This window comes from Cololabis saira, chromosome 19, assembly GCF_033807715.1.
Source record: "Cololabis saira isolate AMF1-May2022 chromosome 19, fColSai1.1, whole genome shotgun sequence".
Lineage (NCBI taxonomy): Eukaryota > Metazoa > Chordata > Actinopteri > Beloniformes > Belonidae > Cololabis > Cololabis saira.
In genome coordinates this window covers 37,083,284-37,106,693 of record NC_084605.1, presented here as the reverse complement: position 1 = coordinate 37,106,693, position 23,410 = coordinate 37,083,284, and the positions used below count along the sequence as shown (strand labels likewise).

The following is a 23,410-nucleotide window of genomic DNA, read 5'->3' as shown; positions in this document are numbered from 1 at the left end:
AACCCACACAGCTCTCAGCCAGGATGATCACATGACGGAATAAAACTGGGAGAAAAAATTACTCCTCACTCATCCTAACACAAAGAATCTCAAGTGGGGTTGATCTATACAGGACTGTCTCAGAAAATTAGAATATTGTGATAAAGTTCTTTATTTTCTGTAATGCAATTAAAAAAAAAAAAATGTAATATTTAAACTTAAACAGTTTAAGATTAAGATTCCCAGAATATTCTAATTTTTTGAGATAGGATATTTGAGTTTTCTTAAACTGTAAGCCATGATCAGCAATATTAAAATAATAAAAGGCTTGCAATATTTCAGTTGATTTGTAATGAATCCAGAATGTATTACTTTTTTTGTTTTTTTAATTGCATTACAGAAAATAAAGAACTTTATCACAATATTCTAATGTTCTGAGACAGTCCTATGTGTATTGGCAATAACACACTACCCTCAAGTTCAACCTTCAAAGTAAAATAACAAACGCGGTGATCAACTTTTAGGCCTCATAATGATCCACTTTTTTTAGTAATATCAAAGCTAAAAAAAAAACTAAAGTAGTGTTTCTTTTCTTTTTCTAACTATTGTGAGTGAGGCAGAGCTGCGCTGGTCCAGAGAGCTGTCTCTGCGCGTCAAAGCCGCGGGGCGGAGTTGGAGCGCACGGAGCGCGCACGGAGCGCGCAGGACGCACAGCCCACCAGAGCCTTGTTGATATTGGAAGCTCCGTCTCTCCACGGCAGACTATGGCATAAGTCTTTGGCCAGAGCAGAGAGCAGAGACTGTGCGTTAATGCACAACACAACTTTCCTGAGGGGGATTCTGCGCCGCAGCGGGGATGAGTAAGTCCCTATTTCTCTATTTTCTGTTGCGCTTTTTGGATTTCTCTCCACAGTTGGTTACATCTACAGGCGGTGTCAGCTCCCATGTGGTAGAAGGGTCGTGTTTAGTCTCATCCGTGATTTTACTACCTATTTTGTAGACACTAGTGTTTGTTTTTAAACCCATAGACTTAATTGTCATCGTGGAAACTGGATGTTTAAGTAACCCGACTGGCCCGTTGTCGTTTTTTTTTCAGATGTAGGATCTAAGCTGGGAAGACAGTGAACCTGCCACCATGTCTCATGCTCAAGTGGAGATCCATGCAGGACGCGGGTTCCCCGGCCTGGCCGTGGACATGAGCGACGACTGTCTGCGCGTCCAGTCCGTGCTCCGGACGCACGGCCTGGGCGCACGCAGGAACTCCTACGGGCTGCAGAAGATCAGCATGGACCTGGACTCGCCCCTGTACGGGGGAGTGCTCTCCAAAGCCCTGTCCTGGTCCGCGGAGAACATCCTCACCCTGGCAGAGCCCCTGGCGGAGGAGGACAAGCCCGACGACACCCCGCCGCCCTCGCCCCCGGGGCCCGGCTCTCCGGGGCCCGACTCCCCGGGGCCCGGCTCCCCGGGGCCCGGCTCCCCGGTGCCGGGGCCCCCGGGGGCCCCCACGTCCCCCGCGCACGAAGCCAGCACGGACTCAGAAAACGAGCTGCAGAACAGGAAAAACGCAACTCTGTCCCGCATCGCGTTTGATTCCCAGTGGGAGCAGGAGGAGAAGGAGGACGTGGAGACCAAAGCCGTGGCCACCTCTCCCGATGGACGATACCTCAAGTTCAACATAGAGATCGGACGGGGCTCGTTCAAGACTGTCTATAAGGGACTGGACACGGAGACTACAGTGGAGGTGGCATGGTGTGAGCTACAGGTGGGTGCTGTTAAATGTAAAAGAAATACACTATAAACTGAAGCAGTAACTTTTTTCACAACTTTCACAACTGTTTTAGCCATATAGTAAGAGATAAGATAAGATAAACCTTTAATAGTCCCATAGAGGGGAAATTTGCAGTTTACAGCAGCAAAGGGGATAGTGCAAAAACAAGAGGCAACAATAGAAAAAGTAATAACACAGTAATAATAATAACACACTATAAACAATAAACTGGTATACAATAATAATAATAATAAGAAAGATAAATAATAAGAAATAATAGTATATAAAAAGATAGCTGACAGATATTTACAGATGGATATTTACATAATTACACGTTGCAGTGAGTGAAAGAAAGTGAAAGATATTGCACATTTATAGTAGTAATAGTATAATAGTACTTTAATAGTAAAGTACTATGTCCCCACAGACTGACTCTTTGCCTGGTTTACTGCCCCACTCCACCCTTAACTCCGGCCTCAGCCCTCAGCCGTGAATTAAAGCAGCTAATCTAGTGTATATTATTACTTGCTGACCTTGAGTCGGTTGTGCCAAGCCCTGCCCTGACCCAGGTCTCCCTGTTAGGAACCACTCTTCCCACCATGATCCCTTCTAATCTCCTTTTTCATTAACAAACCGTGACACGGAGGCTCTCTGGACACCTCATGAGCAAACACACGGCTGGGAGGTGACAGGTCAGGTATATGACCCTGATGATTTAGCATCCGTCTTTGGATGTGAGATATTTATGCATTTATTACACACGTAGGAAAGAATGGTGAACAGAGAAGTTGGATGCAGTAAAAGCGTGGAGGTGTGCGTGCCCTCTGGGCCACAGAGGTTGGCATGCAGCCCCAGACAGCCCGGCCAACAGCTGCCTCCCTCTTGCTTACATGATTTGATAGCACAGAAAGATTAAAGATTTAAGCTTTAATTCCATCCTTGCCGTTTGTTTTCGTGTGGTGTCGGTACTTAACAGCCATGCGAGCTCACTGCCTCCTATACGGAGTTAATTGATGGTTTTGAACAGTTATTTGTTATCCATGCTACAATATATCACAGCACAGGGATCAGTTTAGGAGATACAGTCACTCCTAAGAGATGAAACTGTACTGTACCTCCACCTGCCATTGAGGTTTTACTTCCTCCAGTCAGATACAAGTGACATTACATCCCTAATGTGCTCTTAGATTTAAAGCATAGCCCTTATCTTGAGTTTTGTAAAGTTGAACAGTGCAACTGATTTTTTATTTTTTTTCTTCTTCCTGCTTTTATGGCCATGGGCCATTTTGGAAACAAGCATGCTTTTTCATCGCTTGGCTTGAGACATGAGCCCTGCTAAGCCCCTTAATCATCCCTAATAAGCTTAAAGGTGGCCATTGTTGATACGGTTGCAGTTGTGATAAGTTAACCTCAAAGAGAGGCTGAGCCGCAGTCGCATTTCAGAAACGCAGTCGCCACTCCGCCTTCACCGCGTCCCCATCACGCCTAGCAGAAATGTGAAAGCTCACTGTTGCTGGCTAAACACAATCACCCCTGCAATGTTGATGGAGCAGCAGTTGCAGGTGCGTCATCACAGGTCAGGTAGAAATGCCTTAAGCTCTGTTAAATATGTATTATAGAGCCTGAGATGTGATCGGTCCAAAGTTGAGATCAGCTCTTTAGGATGTGAGGAGGGTTAAGCCGTATCTGCTGCTCAGATGGCTGATACTTTTGATTAATGGTGATGTTATTGAAACTCATGATGGTGTCCTCCAGTGTACAGTGTAGTGTCAACAAGGCCGGTCTTTCTGGGCGGTGTCCTCAGGAACTTTTTGTGCAAGCACACAATACCTAAACAAAACATTCAGATTCTTCCATGACATGCAATGCTGACGCTGCATGTCGTGATAAATGAGCTTCCTGTCACTGATCATAAATCAAATGGCCTTGTTTCCAATCTATGCAAATAAAGTAGAAAAGTAACCAAATTAAAGCTTCTATAAGGTGAAATATTTAGACTCCATAAAGCAGAGGGATGTTGCAGGAAGAGAAACCGTCCTCTTTCAGCTCCAGCTTTACTTATGAGGACGTGATCAAATGCTCTTTATCAAGTTCTGCTAAACAAATGCATTTGATTATCTGATCAGCGGCAAGTGTTAACGCCCCCGTGAAAGCAGAACATTTGGCCTTTTAACTATTCAGGTGTGTATTCACGCAGTGCCAGTGAGGAAAGACATCATCAGGGATCTACGATGAGAAATATGAGTCACAGCTGGAACACGTTTAAGAGAGTTAGCAGTCCTCTGAAGCAGGGTTGTCCCGAGCTCAGACTGATTGAAATGGTTTAAAAAAAACAACAAAAAACTCATTTTGTTTGGCCTAGCAAACATGCTCTCAGATTCTCCATATCTAGTCTCCTTTTTTCATATTTTTCAAACACGCTGTAATAAATGCAAACTTTATTTTGACAAGTAAATGACATCAATGATATTTATCAATCTATTAGGTCAATGTTTTGATTGATTCATGACAATCCTATGAAGCACTGTTAGCACTAGGAATGGGTGATATTTTACCGTTCATGATAAACCGTTAAAACATTAACGGTAAAAATGATTAATTCCCGTTGATGATGTTTTTGTGTAAAGCTGATTTATGGTTCTGTGTTAAATCCACGCACAACGTACGGGAAGGAAGGAAGGAAGGAAGGAAGGAAGGAAGGAAGGAAGGAAGGAAGGAAGGAAGGAAGGAAGGAAGGAAGGAAGGAAGGAAGGAAGGAAGGAAGGAAGGAAGGAAGGAAGGATAGGAGAAAAGAAGGAAAGAAGGAAGGAAGGGAGGGAGAAAATAAGGAAGGGAGGAAGGAAGGAAGATGGAGGAAGGAAGGAAGGAAGGAAGGAAGGAAGGAAGGAAGGAAGGAAGGAAGGAAGGAAGGAAGGAAGATGGAGGAAGGAAGGAAGGAAGGAAGGAAGGAAGGGAGGAAGGAAGGAAGGAAGGAAGGAAGGAAGGAAGGAAGATGGAGGAAGGAAGGAAGGAATATGGAGGAAGGAAGGAAGGAAGGAAGGAAGGAAGGAAGGAAGGAAGGAAGGAAGGAAGGAAGGAAGGAAGGAAGGAAGGAAGGAAGGAAGGAAGGAAGATGGAGGAAGGAAGGAAGGAAGGAAGGAAGGAAGGAAGGAAGGAAGGGAGGAAGGAAGGAAGGAAGGAAGGAAGGAAGGAAGGAAGGGAGGAAGGGAGGAAGGGAGGAAGGAAGGAAGGAAGGAAGGAAGGAAGGAAGATGGAGGAAGGAAGGAAGGAAGGAAGGAAGGAAGGAAGGAAGGAAGGAAGGAAGGGAGGAAGGAAGGAAGGAAGGAAGGAAGGAAGGAAGGAAGGAAGGAAGATGGAGGAAGGAAGGAAGGAAGGAAGGAAGGAAGGAAGGAAGGAAGGAAGGAAGGAAGGAAGGAAGGAAGGGAGGAAGGAAGGAAGGGAGGAAGGGAGGAAGGAAGGAAGGAAGGAAGGGAGGAAGGGAGGAAGGAAGGACGACATAGATTTATAGTTACAAAGGTGGAGTTGAATTGGTATTTTTTTATCGTCATTTTTATCGTTATGGGGATAAATGCCAGAAATGATCGTGATACATTTTTTAGTCCATACCGCCCATCTCTAGTTAGCACCAGACACGTGCTCCTTTGAGCTGTCATTCAGTCATTTTCTTCACGTATCAACTGAGTCAAGACACTTGGGTGCAAGATTGAAGGCTGTTAGTGCTGTTAAAAGAAACCAGGGAAAAACAAAACAAACCCTTTCCAGGTGGCGGCTACCTAGCAACCGTAACCCCCGCAGAGCCACGGGTGACTGAGCCGCCGTATAGGAAGGGTAGACTGGGCTTTGCAGGAAATGTAGAGGCAATAAATAATGGATGAGCTGTTCCGTGGTCCTTTCACCTCCTCTCACACACCGAGGTAGCAAGGGGGGGAATGTACAGCTTTCATGTGTATTTGCAGTGCCATGCCTATTGTACGGCCCTGCACCGGACTTGAAAAGCATCTCACTAGTAATGAGTGTGAATCTCTCCCTGTATCCTGCACAGGTGGCTGTGAGCGCAACAGGCCGCTGAGCTACTGAGTAACTGATAGTAATGAGAGCACTGACGCACAAATCCTTCTCAGTGAGCTCCTGTGAAGGGCATCGCTCACAAAATACCTGGTCTCATTCAAGGACAGCAGCTTCCGACGTCTTCTTCCACCTTGCAACAGATGCTTGAAAAGTTTGGTTCATTTTCGAACCCAAAGCAACATACATGGGTTCATCGAGCTCCAGATCAACAGGTTCCCAGTGCCTGAGTGCAACGCTCCAGCCACCTGTATTTTCAGCAGTTTCTGCGTTTATGAGGGGCCGGCTTCCCCGGAGACTGGCTTGGGTGGGTTTGAAAACACTGCAGCATCTACAACCAATTAACCTTTTACTGGGATACATGAATGAAGGCTGGGACACTTTTCTGTTGGTTATAATGAACCGGGCTCGACACAAGGTTTTGTTGATTCTCATAAAATGTGAGAGGACTTTCCATGCTCGGATCATTTTCTTGTACAGGACTGTCTCAGAAAATTTGAATATTGTGTGAAGTCCTTTATTTTCTATAATGCAAAAATGTCATACATTCTGGATTCATTACAAATCAACTGAAATATTGCAAGACTTTTATTATTTTAATATTGCTGATCATGGCTTACAGCTTAAGAAAGAAGCCATAATCAGCAATATTAAAATAATAAAAGGCTTGCAATATTTCAGTTGATTTGTAATGAATCCAGAATGTATGACATTTTTGTTTTTTTAATTGCATTACAGAAAATAAAGAACTTTATCACAATATTCAAATTTTCTGAGACAGTCCTGTAGTGACCCAGAAGTACAACGAATAAAACTTGATACCGCGACTAAACTGTAAGAATTATTAGTGTAGTTCAACTTAAAAACTTAAGTTTGCTGCCTTAAAAAAATAAGTCATTTGCTGACTATAGTCCTTAAATTGTACTTGAGTGAGTGTAAACGTGTAGTTTGGTTCAACACGTAGTGGAGGAGTTTTTTTGTTCAGTCGTCAGAAGCATTTTTAAAATATCATCGTCCTTGTGAGCAATATGAGACCAAGTCAAATTTTAGCATCATGATTAATGAAATAAAGCATTCAGAACAAATCAGAGCTGCTATTCCTGTTTCGTGGCTCCTCAAGGTGGTGCTGAACCTGAATGAAGGAAACCTGACCAGTTTGATGGCAATGGGACAAGTTACAGTTGTTGCCCAGCAATATATATATAAACTACTTCAGAGTCACTGTATCATGACATTATCAGTATGTCATGTATTGCATTGAATCACAAGGTTCCCTGTGTTAGCAAGCCCTTGTGTTCATGTCTCCAGAGAGCCTGGTTGTCTGCAGACAGACAGACAGGCTGTGGTGTAGAACATTATATCAGTGGGCTGGCTGGAGCCATCACTGGAGCAGTACAAGTGGGCTCTTGAAAGGTGCTTGAAACTGTGCTGTTTAAACTCTCGTTAAAAGAGAAGAAAAACTGAATCAATTAACCCTGTAAAACTTTATTCAGGCCTACAACAACTTCACAGGTTGTCCTCACATGAGTTACAGTGTTAAGCAAAGGAGCAGAAATCCAGTCTGGCACGAACCTCTGATCTATGTAGCCGCGCTATCGCTCTCTGTTATGTTGGCCAGGACCTCAGAGGACAAGCCTGGCCGTGCATCCTTTATCTGGACCTGGCTAGTGTTCAGCGACGAGCAGCGGGCTCCCTATCGGCTCTGCTGTGGTCAACATCAACACTGTCAGCCCTGTCCGGCCCCCAAGCCCCCAGGCCCCCGGCTTATCAGGGCCCGCTCGTGCTCTCACAGGAGAAAGTTTTCATTTCATTTCATTTATTCCATTCATGGTATATATTCTTAATAATGTTGTACAAAATTCCATGAAGTACACATTATCACCATGAAAGAAAAGGTGCAGGAAGAAGAAAACTTATGATACCTGCCCCTCTCTGTTAATACCATTACATTGACTTACTGAACACCAATCTATCTATACACATATTTATAACAAGAAAACAAACAAAAATACCACTCTTCTATCTATTTTTTCTCTTTCTCCTTCTTCTTTTTTGTAGGCACTTATCTTTTCTTTTTTAAACATTTTCTTAAGCTGATACAAACTTGTGCAACTTTTCAGTTCCTTGCTTTGTCCATGCCATAATTTTACACCTGTAACAGAAATACACATTTGTTTTATGTTTAGCCTTGCAAAAGTATGTTTGAAATCAAGTTTAAGTCTGTTGTCCTCATCCTCCAAGTGAAAGAGCCCTGCAACGATAACCTACATTTACACTTGCCAGAAATGTCACTTTTTTAGGTCAAACGATAAAACATTTGACTGTACTGCAGGATATAACCTGTCTGCATCGTTCAGAATCCAGTCAGGACTGAAAAGGGTCTGACTGGTTTATGACTACGGTGGCTGCCTTTTGATGGCATGTCAGCGTCAAATGTAGGGTGCATACTGTTGCAAGTACAGGCAGCTGGATGGCTCTTTGTGCATAGGCCTGATGGCGTTGGGTGAGTTTGTAATGTAAACTAGAACAGAGCCTGCAGGTGAGCGTGTGTCTATACGTCAAACTCCTGGTTTCTGTAGTCTGGCCCTCAGTGATGCTTATCCAGATAAAAACAGTGGTAGTGCTCTTCATGTGTGCTGGTATTTTTATGTCTATGGGACCGTTCATGTTTCAAAAATGTATTTGCAGAAAGTTCTGTGCAGGTGCTAAGTTGTTAGTGACTGATTAAAATCTGCTTCTTATCAGTAACAATCTTATCAGTAACAATAAAACACTTCAACAATCATTAATGTAATTCTTTTATTACACAAGACTTAACCAGACAGACAGGAAGGAGGAAGTGAACAGAAATGATGTATACATATTTATATATATATATATTTCTATCTTGTTGGTGTAATGACAGAGCTTTTGTGCTTTTATGAGCATAAATGTGTCTTTGCCAGGCCTCTCTCCCTGCTGAGTCACCGCTTTTATTGAGTTTTCTCAGTCGATCGATTGTTCATGTGAGAGATTTCATTGAAAGGCCCAGGTTTGTTTGTAGGTTTTCCAGCTCATAACAGGAGTATTCTGCTAACCCATATTTTATACAGCTATCTTTTTGTTTAGTTTTTCCCTGACGGGGCTCAGTGAGGGCTTTTTTTCTTCCCTCTCTTCTCGGTTTACCCCCAGGGGTGCTCTTCAAAATGACCTAAATATCTATGTCTTTGCAAGAACCCGTTGGATGTCTAAGAATCACATTTGCTTTTTTTTTTTAAATGTATTTTTATAGCATTCCGATGACTTTTTTTGTTTTTTGTCTCTGCACTCAGCACACATCAGCTCTGCACACGTGTTGCTGTATTTGACTTGAACAAGCCCTTAACTCTCAGATAAGCTCCCAGAGCCCTGTCTTTAGATGAATATCAAAGCTGATGCTCATGAAGACCAGAATACACGTTAAGCTTATGCATACAGTACAGTAAAAGAGGGTTAATTGAATGTCAGACTGCGAGATGGGACCAGAAAACCTTCATCACCATTTATGTAAGGATCATATCTTATTTTAGCCTTCACTTGTGAACATCACCTACTAAACTGCACCCTGCTTATAAATATGTCGAACATACTGAATAAATCTCTCAAGTAATTTAAACAGAATATGTAAATATGCACTCATTTTATCATGTTTCTAAAAAGTTGGGGGCTTTATTGTAGTATTTCTTTTATTGCATGGCGTTTTCATCGTGGAGGCATGCTATTTTGATTCATGCACAATGTGACGGGGCTTCATCCTCATGAAACAACCAAAGTCGTACTTAAAAAAGATGTCATCTGTATGGCAGCAGATGTTGCTTTTAATAAACATATACACCTAAATATTAGTGATGCAGACACAGATGTGATTCTACATGTGACGTGGCCTCAAACACTTCTCACTGTTCATATTTGGTCATTTCTTCGCTTGATAGTGTTTAAACTAATATTTATGGATGCAACTGCCAGCAGTTTTCAGAAGCTCTTCAGCCCTCCAGTGTCTTTTAATCTACTTTGCTCAGGGACAGGTACTAGCCTTTACCATTTTTCCCCCCTGATGCATTACACAACATTGTCCCAATTCTTAATGTTTCTCAATCCTGGTCCTCGTGGGCCACTGTCTTGCATGACTTAGATGTTTCCCTGCTTCAACACACCGTGATACAAGTACCTGTGTCATCAGCAGAGTTGTGCAGACCTTGATGACAAGCTAATTAGGACCATTAATTAGAATCAGGTGTGTTGGTGCAGGGAAACATCTAAAACATGCAGGACAGGGGCCCACGTACAGGCCATTTGAGCTGTTGCTCTGGTGGTACATAGATTTCAGTGTAGGGGTGGGTTAGAAATATCGATATATCGATATTTTATCGATATACATGTGTAGGAACGATTATCGATACATAAATCCAAGTATCGATTTAAAAAAAAAAAAATTTTTCCCCATTTTTATCACCCAGTGCTCCTACCTAACAGTCCAGAGCATTGCTCCCTCTACCAACCCAGGGAGTTCCTGCACTGAGCTCAGTCTCCTCCTTAACCTGAGGAGTGAGCAGCAGCATCTTTTCACCAGACAGGGTGAGGTTTCTCTGGCCGGACGTAGCGCGTGGAAGGATCACGTTATTCCGGCCGGATCCTCCCCACCCCATCTGTTCCCCGGTTGGCCAGAGGGGGCAGTAGAGCCCAGGACTGCTGCATGTTTTTGTGAGGGGAGGTCACATTAGCTACCCAAGGGAACACGGGGAGAACATGCAAACTCCACACAGAAAGATCCTTTCACCAACCCCACCCACGGTTCAGCGTCCCCGGCAGGAATCCCTTCCATTGCCAAAGCAAAATTGGTATTGTAACTAGAATGTCGATATCGTATCGTATCGGAAATCGTATCGACTTGGGACCTAGTGTATCGGAATGGTATGGTATCGGGAGGTCAGTGACGATACCCAGCTCTATTTCAGTGTAAGACTATCACTATTAACTTCTGTCTTTGACATTGAACACAGAGTCCTCCTGCTTTTGGAGGTTAAAATATTGCAAATATACAAGAAAACACAAGTAGACAGTTGGACTCTTCTGCCGTCTGTTATGTATAGAAATTCTTCCAATGAGCAAATTTCATTTTCATCAAATATTATCTTTTAATGTGATGATGTAAAGACTTTAACCTCAGCCTGTGTGTCTTGATTGATTCCACACACGCTGATGTCCGACAGTGGTGCAAAGTTTACGGTCACAGTTTAAGATTTTTGACTCGTCACACATAAAGGTTTGTTTGACTTTCTTCTTCTTCTTCTTCTTTTTTTAATATTTGCACCTTTCAGGATAAAGTGGTGAAGCCACCACATTTCCTTGACCATTGTCAGCTCCGTGACAGAACACAAAAAAGGTTTTTGGAAAGATATTCCCACCACAAGAAGATCTCCTCTCTCTGCAGGGTTTCTTTAACTATGCATGACTGTAACCCATTACTTTGCTGAGAAACATGTGGTTACCCCACAGTCTGGGACTGGGAGTCTTGCTTCCTGAACAGGCTTTAGGAGGTGTCAGGGCTGCAGCCGTGGCTGCAGAGGGAGGAGGTTACTGCTGGTCACTGCAGAAATGGCCTCGTGTGTCAGAACATGTGGGATGGAGGTGTTGAGTTGTCCGTGGGATGACTTGACCAACGGTGCACAGTAAGAGCCTGTTTGGGGCCCTGCACCGCTCAGTACTTATCAGCAAACACTGTAATGTGTTTTCTCAGTCAACAAAAAAAGGTGAATTTGTGTTTCCCCTGTGATGGAAAAGCTGCTGTGGGTCATGTGGGTTTCCAAAGTTGTTCCTTGCTTCCACAGGTTAAAAATATTTGTCAGTGCTCTTTTACCGGACACTCTTGCGCAACGAGTCCGGGATTCGTAAATCTTTGATGCAGGTGCCGTCCTGTGACAGCAGCCCCGCTTGCATACCATCACTTAGTGAACTGTATCCGGTCCTGGTCGCCAGTGCACCTGATAGCACGTCCATGTTTGTCAGGGTAACACTCTGCTGCTCTCCCTCCCTCCCACAGCTAAAGGGCACCGTAAATCACATTTCCATTGAGCACATGTTTCAGAGATTCCTTCAAACATTTCCCTAAAACAGAATTATTTAATTATGAAGTGAATTAAAGATTTTGCAGCTCCCTCCACAGGGCTGGAATTTCATTGATGCCCACAGGGTTTTATCAGCCCTAAACTCACAACAAGTAATGATATAAATACAACCCTCACTCGCATGTTGCAGAGACCATAGGAACTTAACCCTTGTGCTGGAGGAAGGTCAAGGAAGGAGGGAGGGAAGAAGGGAGGAAAGAAGGAAGGAAGGAAGAAAAGAAGGAAAGAAGGAAGGGAGAAAAGAAGGAAGGAAGGAAGGAAGGAAAGAAAGAAAGGAGAAAGGAAGGAAGGAAGGGAGAAAAGAAGGAAGGAAGGAAAGAAGGAAGGGAGAAAAGAAGGAAGGAAGGAAAGAAGGAAGGAAGGAAAGAAGGAAGGGAGAAAAGAAGGAAGGAAGGAAAGAAGGGAGAAAGGAAGGAAGGAAGGGAGAAAAGAAGGAAGGGAGAAAGGAAGGAAGGAAGGAAGGAAGGAAGGAAGGAAGGAAGGAAGGAAGGAAGGAAGGAAGGAAGGAAGGAAGGAAGGAAGGAAGGAAGGAAGGAAGGAAGGAAGGAAGGAAGGAAGGAATGTAGGGAGGAAGGAAGGAAGGGAGAAAAGAGGAAGGGAGAAGGAAGGAGAGAGCAGGAGGAAAGAAGGAACAGGAGAATTAGGTCATTTTGACCCAAACACAGTACAAGGGTTAAAAGGGCTGATGTTCTCACGTCCTCGTGGTGAAATTGTAGTTTTAATACAAATAATGGCATGTGTGGAGCTTTGGTTGTCAGATCTTCATCTCTGGAGTAACACGTGTGATCGACTTGATTACTGACTAATTATTGACAGATCATTAACATGAGGACACATCTGGGGTTACCAGCGTTGGGAAGGAAGAGTAAACAAAGTTAAACAACAACTATGCTAAGAAAATGCAACAATAGTCTCCTCCTTCCATCTTCCAGACATGAGGTACACACCTTTAAAAGGTACACACCTTTAAAACCATCAGCCATGCGTCGTCTGGCACATGAATACGGGGCGTGTAGTCTGTTGATGGCCGATAATTATCGCAAACATTTTAAAATAATTTGGGCTGTGGGTTGACTGAGTTCATCTGGAGCAGTTGGAACAAGTTAGCATTTTATGGTTTGTGTTCACATCTTAAAAAAAGGTTTCTGTGATTTGTAGCCCCCAAAAAAACAAACACTAGGTAAACTATTTTTATTTCATGTTCTGTCTCCAAAAGCTGCCACAGTGGCCAGTTGAGTGTGTTGGGGTTGGGGATGGGTTTGAACAGGCTGCATGTTTGCGTTGGTCCTCCTGCAGCAGCAGAGGATGCACCACGGAGACACGAGGGCCTGTTCACTTTACAAGTGTCTTTAAAACCCGCATTTTAATAATAGCCGTCGGTGTGCAGAATTGGGAACTGCTAAATATATAGCGTCTAATTGTGGAAGAGCAGGACTCTCACATGACACGCTCCTTGTTTGCTGATTTGTCCTGCTGCTGCACTTTTGAGAGGCTCCTTCACACCGGTTTGTTAAATCTCAAATTTCTTCAATTTGTGGTTAATCTGTCCATCACTTAGAGCCTTTCCCTACTCTTTACTCCCCGCGTGTCTGTTGCAGCCTGTACCAGCTGTTACCGGGCCAAAGGACGGGCATTTCTGAGGTTAGCAGTGATTATTGTCAATATGATCTTATTGATTACTGTGGCAGGGTGGAGTAGCTGCAGCCACTCAGGCTGATGGGACACAGGTGTGGCCCGTCAGCCTGAGTGGCTGCAGCTCCTCCACCCTGCCACAATTACAATATTATAAATCTTACCACTTCGTTCCGACCCTGACCATCAATGACTACGTTTACATGCAGTCAAAATTTGGGTTATTGCTAATTTTCCGGTTACTGAAACATTGGGAATATTCCGTTTACCTGCGTGAGCAAACAGGGTTATCCCTGTTTCCATGGTAATTAATCATTCTGGATATCTGGATCAAACCAGCGACGCACGGAGAACATCATGACGCAATTACCATCATTTCTGCTTCTTCTTCCTGTATCCAAATTCAAAACAAATGCTGCTTCGCGCAACTTTTCTCTCTCCTTCTTGTAAATCTTCTATCCCGGTACTTTCTACCGTCTACAAATGCAGAAATGTTCATATCCTTCATTACATTTATGAAGTGATTAGTCTCCTCCTGGTCTTGGTTTCTCCGTGTTTATAAGAACTTCCTGGACTCAAAAGACCAGGATTCCTTATGAACAGAGCATGTGCAGAAAACAAATTCATGTTCCGTTTGATGGGGATATTCCGTTTGGGGTTTACATGACCCAATATTCAGGTTTTAAAAGGAGTAACCCAGGGGTCATATTCGGGTTTTTAAAAACCCAAATATGAGCAAATTCAGGTTATTCAAAGGGGTTATTGGTGTTTACATGGCCGTCCAAATTCGGGTTATTGCCAATATTCGGGTTTTAAAAGGGTTATTGATGCATGGAAACGCAGTCACTCACACTTGTAACCGATCGTATCGATGAGGCCATTACAAAACTCCTTTCACCCTTCTCTTCATGTTACATTTCTTGACTGGCTTTTTCTTTTCTCTTTTTTTTCCCCCTCTCAAATACCGTAAACCGAGTCCTTGAGGCATCTTGTGATCTTTCCGCGGTTGACTGGATTTCCTCACTAGAACAAAGTGTTAGTTCCTTTCACAGTCCTCACCTCAAATTGGCTTCATGAGAACAGCTACAATGCCCCCATGCATATGAAACTTCCCTCGCTCGCGGGCTTATTTGATCAGACTGGAGCAAGAATGTCCTGTCGTCTTAGTTTAACCTGACCCGGGCTTGCGCTGACGTCAGCTGAGTAGTTGCAGGTCAAAGTGGTCCTCGGTTGCATCAGGCACCCAAGTCGAGTGTTAAAGTCAGGGATGAGGGGATGAAGGGATGAAGGGATGTTTGTTTTGGTTATATTGCTCTCTGGACTCTCCCTGGGACAGTTTGTAATGTGCTCATATAAACTTCTAAATTTACAACCATTTAACATTCAGTCAGTTTGTAATTGGAGAACTGAATAGACACACCAGAGAGCATCTATGGGAGTGTTTTACAACCAGAGCTAATGTCACAATGCTAGTAAATGTAGTGAATGTAGTTTCCAAGGAAACATTATCAGTTTGTGTCCTTGCGAAACACAGTGCTTACTATGAAAGTCCAGACAATTATTGAAGAAGAGCAGTCTTACGAGTGGTGGAGGACCCTTTACTATACGTGCAAATCTGTCACAGACCACTGTTAACTCATGTTGTAATGAGTTACTAAAGGCAAACAATCGACAGGTTAAGATACCAAAGTAAACAGATAATAAACCATCTTCCATCTCTCAGATAAACAGTCTTTCAGGAAAAGTGATGCAAAAAGAGGATGACCATGCATTTGTGCAAGTTAGCCAGATGCATAGGGGTCAATGACGTGACGCCTATATTTTCAGAAAAACAGATTATTTTTCAATTCAAAAAAGGTTTAAATGGATAAAAAATACCATATATATGACCTACCTGTCCCACATATGGACTCACTTGAACTTTTCAAAAAATACTAGTTATTTGGGATTTTGTTGTTGTTTTAAGCATCAAAATGTCACGTGGTGCGACCGTCCGACCAGGACTCCTGTTTTTAAAACTTATTTGAAATAATTATAAATTTATTTAAATCAATCTTCTGCCCTATCTGGCAGGATTTCCAAAATGTCTTGTAAAGTATAAGATTTATACACATTTATATTTATATTTCCATCATAATATACAAACGAAGTTTGACTGATGTCCATTTTATGAAATATCATGTGATGCGACCATTAAAATAACCATTTTTGTATAATACTGAAAACTTGTAAAAAAAAGAGATGTCAAGTTTATTTATTTATTTATTTAATTAATTTTAATATGAATCATGGTTGCACCACATGACTTTTTTAAGGCTAGTGCCAATTCATCTTGACAAAAATCACTTAATTTAAAAGTTTTATATGAATTTATGTGTACACAACATTCTTAATGTTTGAACTACTGCAATAGATATTCTTTTTTTTAATTATTTTAAAATGGACCTGTTGAAAATCCTTATTCGTCATTGACCCATAGCACAGGGGAGGATATTCCCTTATATTGGCCATCTCAAATCTCTCTCTTATTAGCACAAGAATAAATAAAATGAAGGAAAAATGATTCCATCCAATATCCAAATATCTGTGGAAATGGTGTCCTTGGCAGATAATAATAAGAAAAAAACACTTTTCCTGTTTGAAACACATAAAGGCCAGCACAATGCTGCAGCTCCGTGATTAACCAGGCACCAGTCAGGTTCTTAGTGGGAGCCGCAGTCAGACGAAGGTTTTCAGTCCTCAGTCCTTATAAGATTAATGGCTAACCTCTCTCTGCCTGCTCCATTTACAGAACATGCCATGGTCCTTTTTTTTTTCTTCTTTCTTGGAATGAGCACACTACCACCTCAGTTCTCACCTGCAAACATCTAAATGTAACACTGTACCAGGGGAAGTGCCTACGTGCGTGTTTATGCACGGTGCCTGTCAGTCGTGCAGCTCTGTCGCTTCTGTAGCAGTGAGGTCAGACTTTTCTTTTGGTCTCCTCGCTTCGCCTCTGACCTCAATCCCGTGCCAGCCAGTCCTCGCAGCCTTTGGCGGACGGTAGTTGGGTCATGCCCCAGCAATGCAGGTTCACCCATGTCATTAAGAGGTCCTGGTGATCTCTGCTCTTTATCTCTGCTCTGCCAGACCTGGAGGAGACACGCAAGGGATGGTCTGAAAGAGAAGCTCCAAAATAAAATAAGTTACTAAGAGGAAGGAGATGTCCTAAAGTGCTTCAAGCATCGGTCAGAAAGGTTTTTTAGGTGACTCAAATGGTCATTGTTGTCAAATCTACAGGAAGTTATGTTCACCTTTTCACTGTTATAAACATACTCTCATCCGTGTTAATCACACATGAAGTGCCTTTTATTTTCTCTAAATTCATTTATTTTTAAATAATCAACTATTGGCCATATTTGCCATAAATTCTTCAGAAAGATGTTGGAAAATAATTTCCCAGATTACATGTTTCTGATTTTTGTTCGCTGAGCTACGACTTGAAATCCAAATATAAGCACCAGGTTAACACGACGGTTCATCAATATGTACGAAAATCAGACGAGAACCGATAAATCTGTTCACCCGACTTAAAAGACGAGGCATTTAGAGAGTTCACATTTTGCAACAAATCTGGTGATAATATTCCCAACACCTGCAATTTCTTATTTCTATTTAGTCCAATATTAGTTTCTGCAAGGTTCATCTTCAGGATAGACTGATAGACAGTCACGACAAAATGCTCCATTTGAGCTTAAACTGGGTCTCATGATTTATTGAAATTATAGCACTCAGGTTTTTGAAATCAGATGTAAATCTTTAGGAAGAACTAATGATCTCGGAGGGCCACATCGTGCTCGTGGAGTTGGAAATGATTGGATGGGAGCAGACGTGTCTTCAGTATTCACATTCATTACTCAGGTAGAAGTATAGATACTAGAGTTTAAAAATACTCCTGTACAAGTTGAAGTATCATCTCAAGTTTTTTACTTAAGTAAAAGTATAAAAGTACTGGTTTCAAAACTACTTATCATTTATCACTTACTTACCATATATGTGTACTATTGAGCATTAACATGTGTTTCAGAGAGCAGCAGATATGATGACTAGTTGTCTATAAGTATTGTAATGGTGCAAAAAGTCAAACTTCATGTTCATGTTATCATTTATCCTAACCTTTATTGTAATGTACATCCAAGTTTAGTTGCAGGAATCTGAGGGAACGGATGTAAGAACAAAACTGGACAAGAACATCTGAAACAACCACAACCAAATTCACTCTATCCGGATGGAGCAATTTAACTGGATAGTTTTTATTAAAGGCTGAAATGAAATAGAGTAACGAGGCTGTTTTTTAAATGTAAGGAGTAAAAAGTACAGATAATTGTGTGAAAATGTAAGGAGTAAAAGTAAAAAGTCGTCTGAAAAATAATTACTCCAGTGAAGTATAGATAACCAAAATTTCTACTTAAGTAAGGTAACAAAGTATTTGTACTTCGTTACTTGACAACTCTGGATGGGAGTTGTTTTGTTTTTAGTCTTCCTTTATTTTACCGAGCAGTACCACCGATAGTAGATTAATAAATAAATATAAATCTCTTTCACCAGAGAAACGTGGGCCTCAGCATCCATCTGTCATCTATATCCGCTTATTTCTATTTAGGGTCACAAGGCAGGGATGCCACCTGGACGGGTCACCGGCCCATCGCGCGGCCACGAATAGCCTAACAACTGCCCGCTCTAGCCACAAGAGGATGAACAAAACATGAATGCAGCTTGTGCACAGGATTATAATCAAGAATCCTGAAGAATTAATATGTGCTAAAAGGATTACAAAGTAATATTTATCTATTTATTAGATGCTGAGATGGGAAAAAAACGAGACAAAACCCTTCACGTAGACCTCGGCAGGCTCCCGTTTTTCACTTGCCCTACTTTTCCCTGTTGTTTTTAATCAGGATTCCTACAGACGCCACAGCCGGCCCGAAACCGAGTGGTTGTTGCCCAAACTCCGTCCGGACTCCATGTACCTGTGTGAGCACAAATGTCAGGACACTGTCCGTTCCCCGTGCCGAGCCTCGGCCACGCACCACTTAGCGTGGCTGTAATGCTGGCTGACGTGTCGTGTTCTTGTCCCGTTGTCATAATAGAGTCATAGAGGCGCTGACGGGGGTTTCTAATACAGATGGCTCCTCTGCCATCCACACTAGTGCTTATGTAACTCCACTAACGTGGCTCTGAGCCCAGCTCTAGCAGACCCCCAGCTCCACACACACACACACACACACACACACACACACACACACACACACCTTCCAGGAAAGGTGCAAGAAAAGCTTTTAGGAGTTTTTTATGGATATACTCTCATGTTCTCTCAAAGTTGGGATGGTTTGTTTTTGCAGCTCCCCCATGTATAATTTTCTCACAAATTGTGCAATGATTTTGGCCTAATAGGGGACGGGGAGAAGAAAGTTAGGGCTAGATAGATGTTGTCCAATGTTCCATGGAAAAGTTTGATAGAGGCTTTGATTGTGAGTGTTTCAGCTTCGGGAGATGCTGAAGGGATTCTGATTTTAGAATAGTTTTGTAATGGTGGGTTACCTAAAACACTGAAAGAAATGATCATATCTGTTAGACTTTTTTTGTGATCTGTTGATAGTTTTGAAAACACTCTCAATAAAAGCATTATAATTCCTGCAATTAGTCACAGCTTAAGTGCATTTGACGAGTGAAACAGGCCAGAATCGTCATCAGTTTGATCATATGACTGCGTCACAATATCAACACAGAGTATTGATTTTACTTTTTACATCTGTACTTAATTTTTCTCTATATTTTCCACTTTTGCTCCTTTTTCTTTAAATGAACAATGGTTGTCTTTCAGGGGACGACAGATTTGGAATAAATTATCTCCCCTGATCAGCTCCCGCTCACGTTTGTTGCTCAGAGTTGCCACAGCAAAATTTCAGTTTTTCCAAGAAGGCCTGCTATTAATGTGCTGGTAATCCGCAGTCATGCCATCCAGGGTGCCAAGCTGTAGTAAGTCTTGTGGTTTTGGAAGTGCCACAAGAGGTATTGGCAGGGCTGCACGCCACAGCCGGCGCATGCTACGCCAGCTCTGTTCTGCAAACTGTTTTTCATTTCTCTGCACCGGCGCCTGTCCACAGGAGACAAAGCTCACTGCACAGGGGTCTGCTGTTACCACGCTTGGATACATAAATATCCAGATGCGTGTCATCCCATAAACTCAGTGACACGCTCAATCCGGCTCGTGCGTAAACGGCCGTGATTTGTGTCATATCATAATGCGTTTCCTTTTTCTTCATGTTAAGCAGAGTGATGTATGGCCGGGGTAAAGCTCGCTGTCTGCGTACGTTTAAACCGCAGTGACTCAGAGAAGCAGCTGAACTTACCCACCTTCAGCTGAAAGAATTCACTTTTTATTTTGCTAATCATTTAGTGACTCTGAGATAGGAATGGGTGATATTTTACCGTTCATGATTTACCGTCAAAAGAATTCCCCACGGTAAGAATTTGTCATCTCGCGGTAAAAATTATAAATTCCTGTTGATGATGTTTTTGTGTAAAGCTGATTTATGGTTCTTTATGGTATGGTGACGCAGAACGAAGGAAGGAAGGAAGGAAGGAAGGAAGGAAGGAAGGAAGGAAGGAAGGAAGGAAGGAAGGAAGGAAGGAAGGAAGGAAGGAAGGAAGGAAGGAAGGAAGGAAGGAAGGAAGGAAGGAAGGAAGGAAGGAAGGAAGGAAGGAAGGAAGGAAGGAAGGAAGGAAGGAAGGAAGGAAGGAAGGAAGGAAGGAAGGAAGGAAGGAAGGAAGGAAGGAAGGAAGGAAGGAAGGAAGGAAGGAAGGAAGGAAGGAAGGAAGGAAGGAAGGAACGAACGAACGAACGAACGAACGAACGAACGAACGAACGAACGAACGAACGAACGAACGAACGAACGAACGAACGAACGAACGAACGAACGAACGAACGAACGAACGAACGAACGAACGAACGAACGAACGAACGAACGAACGAACGAACGAACGAACGAACGAACGAACGAACGAACGAACGAACGAACGAACGAACGAACGAACGAACGAACGAACGAACGAACGAACGAACGAACGAACGAACGAACGAACGAACGAACGAACGAACGAACGAGGAAGGAAGGAGGAAGGAAGGAAGGAAATGAGAAAGAAAGAAAGAAAGAAAGAAAGAAAGAAAGAAAGAAAGAAAGAAAGAAAGAAAGAAAGAAAGAAAGAAAGAAAGAAAGAAAGAAAGAAGGATAAATTACCATTGATGATGTTTTTGTGTAACAAACATGGCGGATCTGAGAGTGAGATAGATTTATAGTTAAAAAGATGGAGTTGAATTGTTTTGTTTTTTTATCGTCATTTTTATCGTTATCGGGATAAATGCCAGAAATGATCATGAAACATTTTTTAGTCCATACTGCCCATCCCTAGTCTGAGAAGGGTTTTAGGTTTTGAGAGATAACCTCAGGCCTGCGTCCACATCATAAAGTGGCATCTATTGACGTAAAAGTAGTCCCTTTGGTCAAAGGTCTTGACTCTTTCACAGAGGGCTTTCATGCTGCAGGCGCTGGCGTAATATGACATTTTCAGTGTTGAACATGCAGGTAAAGGGCTTATTTCACAGGGTGACCTGATTTTGACCAGGTTTTGCAGACAGTGTGCCTCCTGTGTTGACGGTGATAACGCAGCGCCGGCCACCGCAGCACCTCCTCGCTCTCTGGGAGAAAGCAGAGAGGCTGCTGGTCAAAGTTGATTGTAAGCATAAACATATGTAGAGACCTTTTTTTTTTTTTTCTTTTTCTTTCCCAGAAATCTCCCTCAATGCAGGATTCATGGCCCTGCAGTCTCTTAGGAGTTTTCCACTAGCCACCCAACCACAGGCAGAGCTACTCCACCGTCGGCTAAATCGGTCCATTCATGCTAAAGGAAGCACAAAAATGTCTCTGTTCGTCCGAGTTGATTGCAGGGTTTGTTTCGGTCTTGTTTCGCTCGATTTCGGAAATGTCATAGATTTATGCAGTTTCTACCTTTTTGTTGGACAATAAACATGGTTATGTAACAGGAGGGTTGCCCAGATGGGAGGGATTGCAGTTTCCAATCCAAAGTTGAGCTCATTAGCTGAAGCAGCAGTGATTTGTCAAACTGGTCCCTTGTCTTTGTCTGCGATCGTCAAAGCCAAGCTATGAAACCCCGACAAGACCGGAGCATATGTTAAAACCTTTGTAACTGTCAACAAGACTTTATTTTTGTGGAATTTAATTCCAGCTGGAGAGCTTTCAAACACTTTGCAATCAGAGTTGTTTAGGTTTCATTTTTTTCCTGAGGTTTTTATGATTTTTGTGTATTTGTATCGGTTAGCACAGATTATCATCCGTTTTTATAATGTATACAGGAGGGTAAATAATCAAACTTTCCATGTTTGGTGTAGTTGTGTACCAAATACCATCAAAATCGGTGCATGAAGTGGATGCAAAGATGTGTAATTGAACTGAGGGGGCCGGAAAGAGACAATCCTATTGCTGCAGTGTAGTATTCATAGTGCTGGGCGGTATGACCAAAAATTTATATCACGGTATTTAAAATTATATCGGTTTCACGGTATATCACGGTATTTTTTTTTTCATGCACAACTGGGTGTTAACCACATTTTCTAATGATTTGGAAAGGAATTGCTGCAGTAAATTGGCTTAGAACTATTTTACTGTCATGAGGAGGAAATATTGTAGAAAAACATCCAGAGTTTTGATCAACTCCCTGAAGCCGTGTTTCTCTACGGTACTAAGTGGTACCATATCTTTGGCTAGGTGGACCGTGATCGCGTTTCGAATCTCAATCCACCGTTTGCTCTTTTTATCATAGGCAGTCCCCCTAGCAAAGGCGTCTTTAAGTGTTGTCTGACTTGACTTTTCTCCCGCACTTCTAGTGTTACCTGTAGACGTGGTGGACGCAGATCTCAGCTTCATGCATTCTTGATATTCTATCACATGTTTGCGGCTGAGGTGGTGGAGCAAGTTGCTAGTGTTGCCTCCCGCGGCTACAACTTTAGCTTTACAACACTTGCAGATGATTGTTGTTTGTGGGACGTCGTCTTTTTTAAAGCCAAAGAATTTCCACACAGTCGACACGGCTCCTCTTTTCGGAACAAGTTCCCCTGTGTCATGTTCTGGAACAGTTGTGGGACTTTTGTTTTCAGCCATCTTCACCCACATGTGTCCGCTGTAAACAATGCAACTGCTAAAGCTAAACAGTCCCCTCACAAACAGTGTCCAGCGGCGCTACGTTCCGCCGCGCGGCGTTCCCAACGTTGTGTACGCTACTGTACACTCACCGGTATTACGGTATATGAAAAATTCATATCATAAGAAAAATAAACACCGGTATTCGGTATGAACCGGTATACCGCCCAGCACTAATTATTCACATTAATAAAAAGTAAGAATACAAATAAAGAAGCTGGTATTCCATGCACTTCATCCTTAAAGAGCCCCTCCTCTGACATTGACACATCTTCAAAATGCTTCTCTTGGTACTCGTCGTCCAAAGTGAGGGATCCTCTGCTAATGTTTTGTTGTGTGTTTTGTGTTCCTGCAGACCCGTAAACTGACCAAGGCAGAGCGACAGCGCTTCAGCGAGGAAGTGGAGATGCTGAAAGGGCTGCAGCACCCGAACATCGTCCGCTTCCACGACTCCTGGAAGTCGACACTTAAGGGCCACAAGTGCATCCTCCTGGTGACTGAACTCATGACCTCAGGCACACTCAAGACGTGAGTTTCTGCTCCCTGTCTCTCTGTCCCCAATTATC

General features: G+C 42.6%; 1 protein-coding gene across 1 annotated transcript in view; it reads left to right on the top strand.

Moving 5' to 3' along the window:
* Positions 1 to 672: 672 nt before the first annotated feature.
* The window catches only part of wnk4a (WNK lysine deficient protein kinase 4a), a 58,610-nt gene continuing 35,872 nt past the window's right edge, over positions 673 to 23,410 (top strand). Inside the window, exons 1-3 of the mRNA XM_061707663.1 lie at positions 673 to 839; positions 1,076 to 1,741; positions 23,200 to 23,372. Of these exons, the coding sequence (XP_061563647.1) occupies positions 1,115 to 1,741; positions 23,200 to 23,372 (800 nt within the window). The 5' untranslated portion in view covers positions 673 to 839; positions 1,076 to 1,114. The remainder of the gene's footprint in view (positions 840 to 1,075; positions 1,742 to 23,199; positions 23,373 to 23,410) is intronic.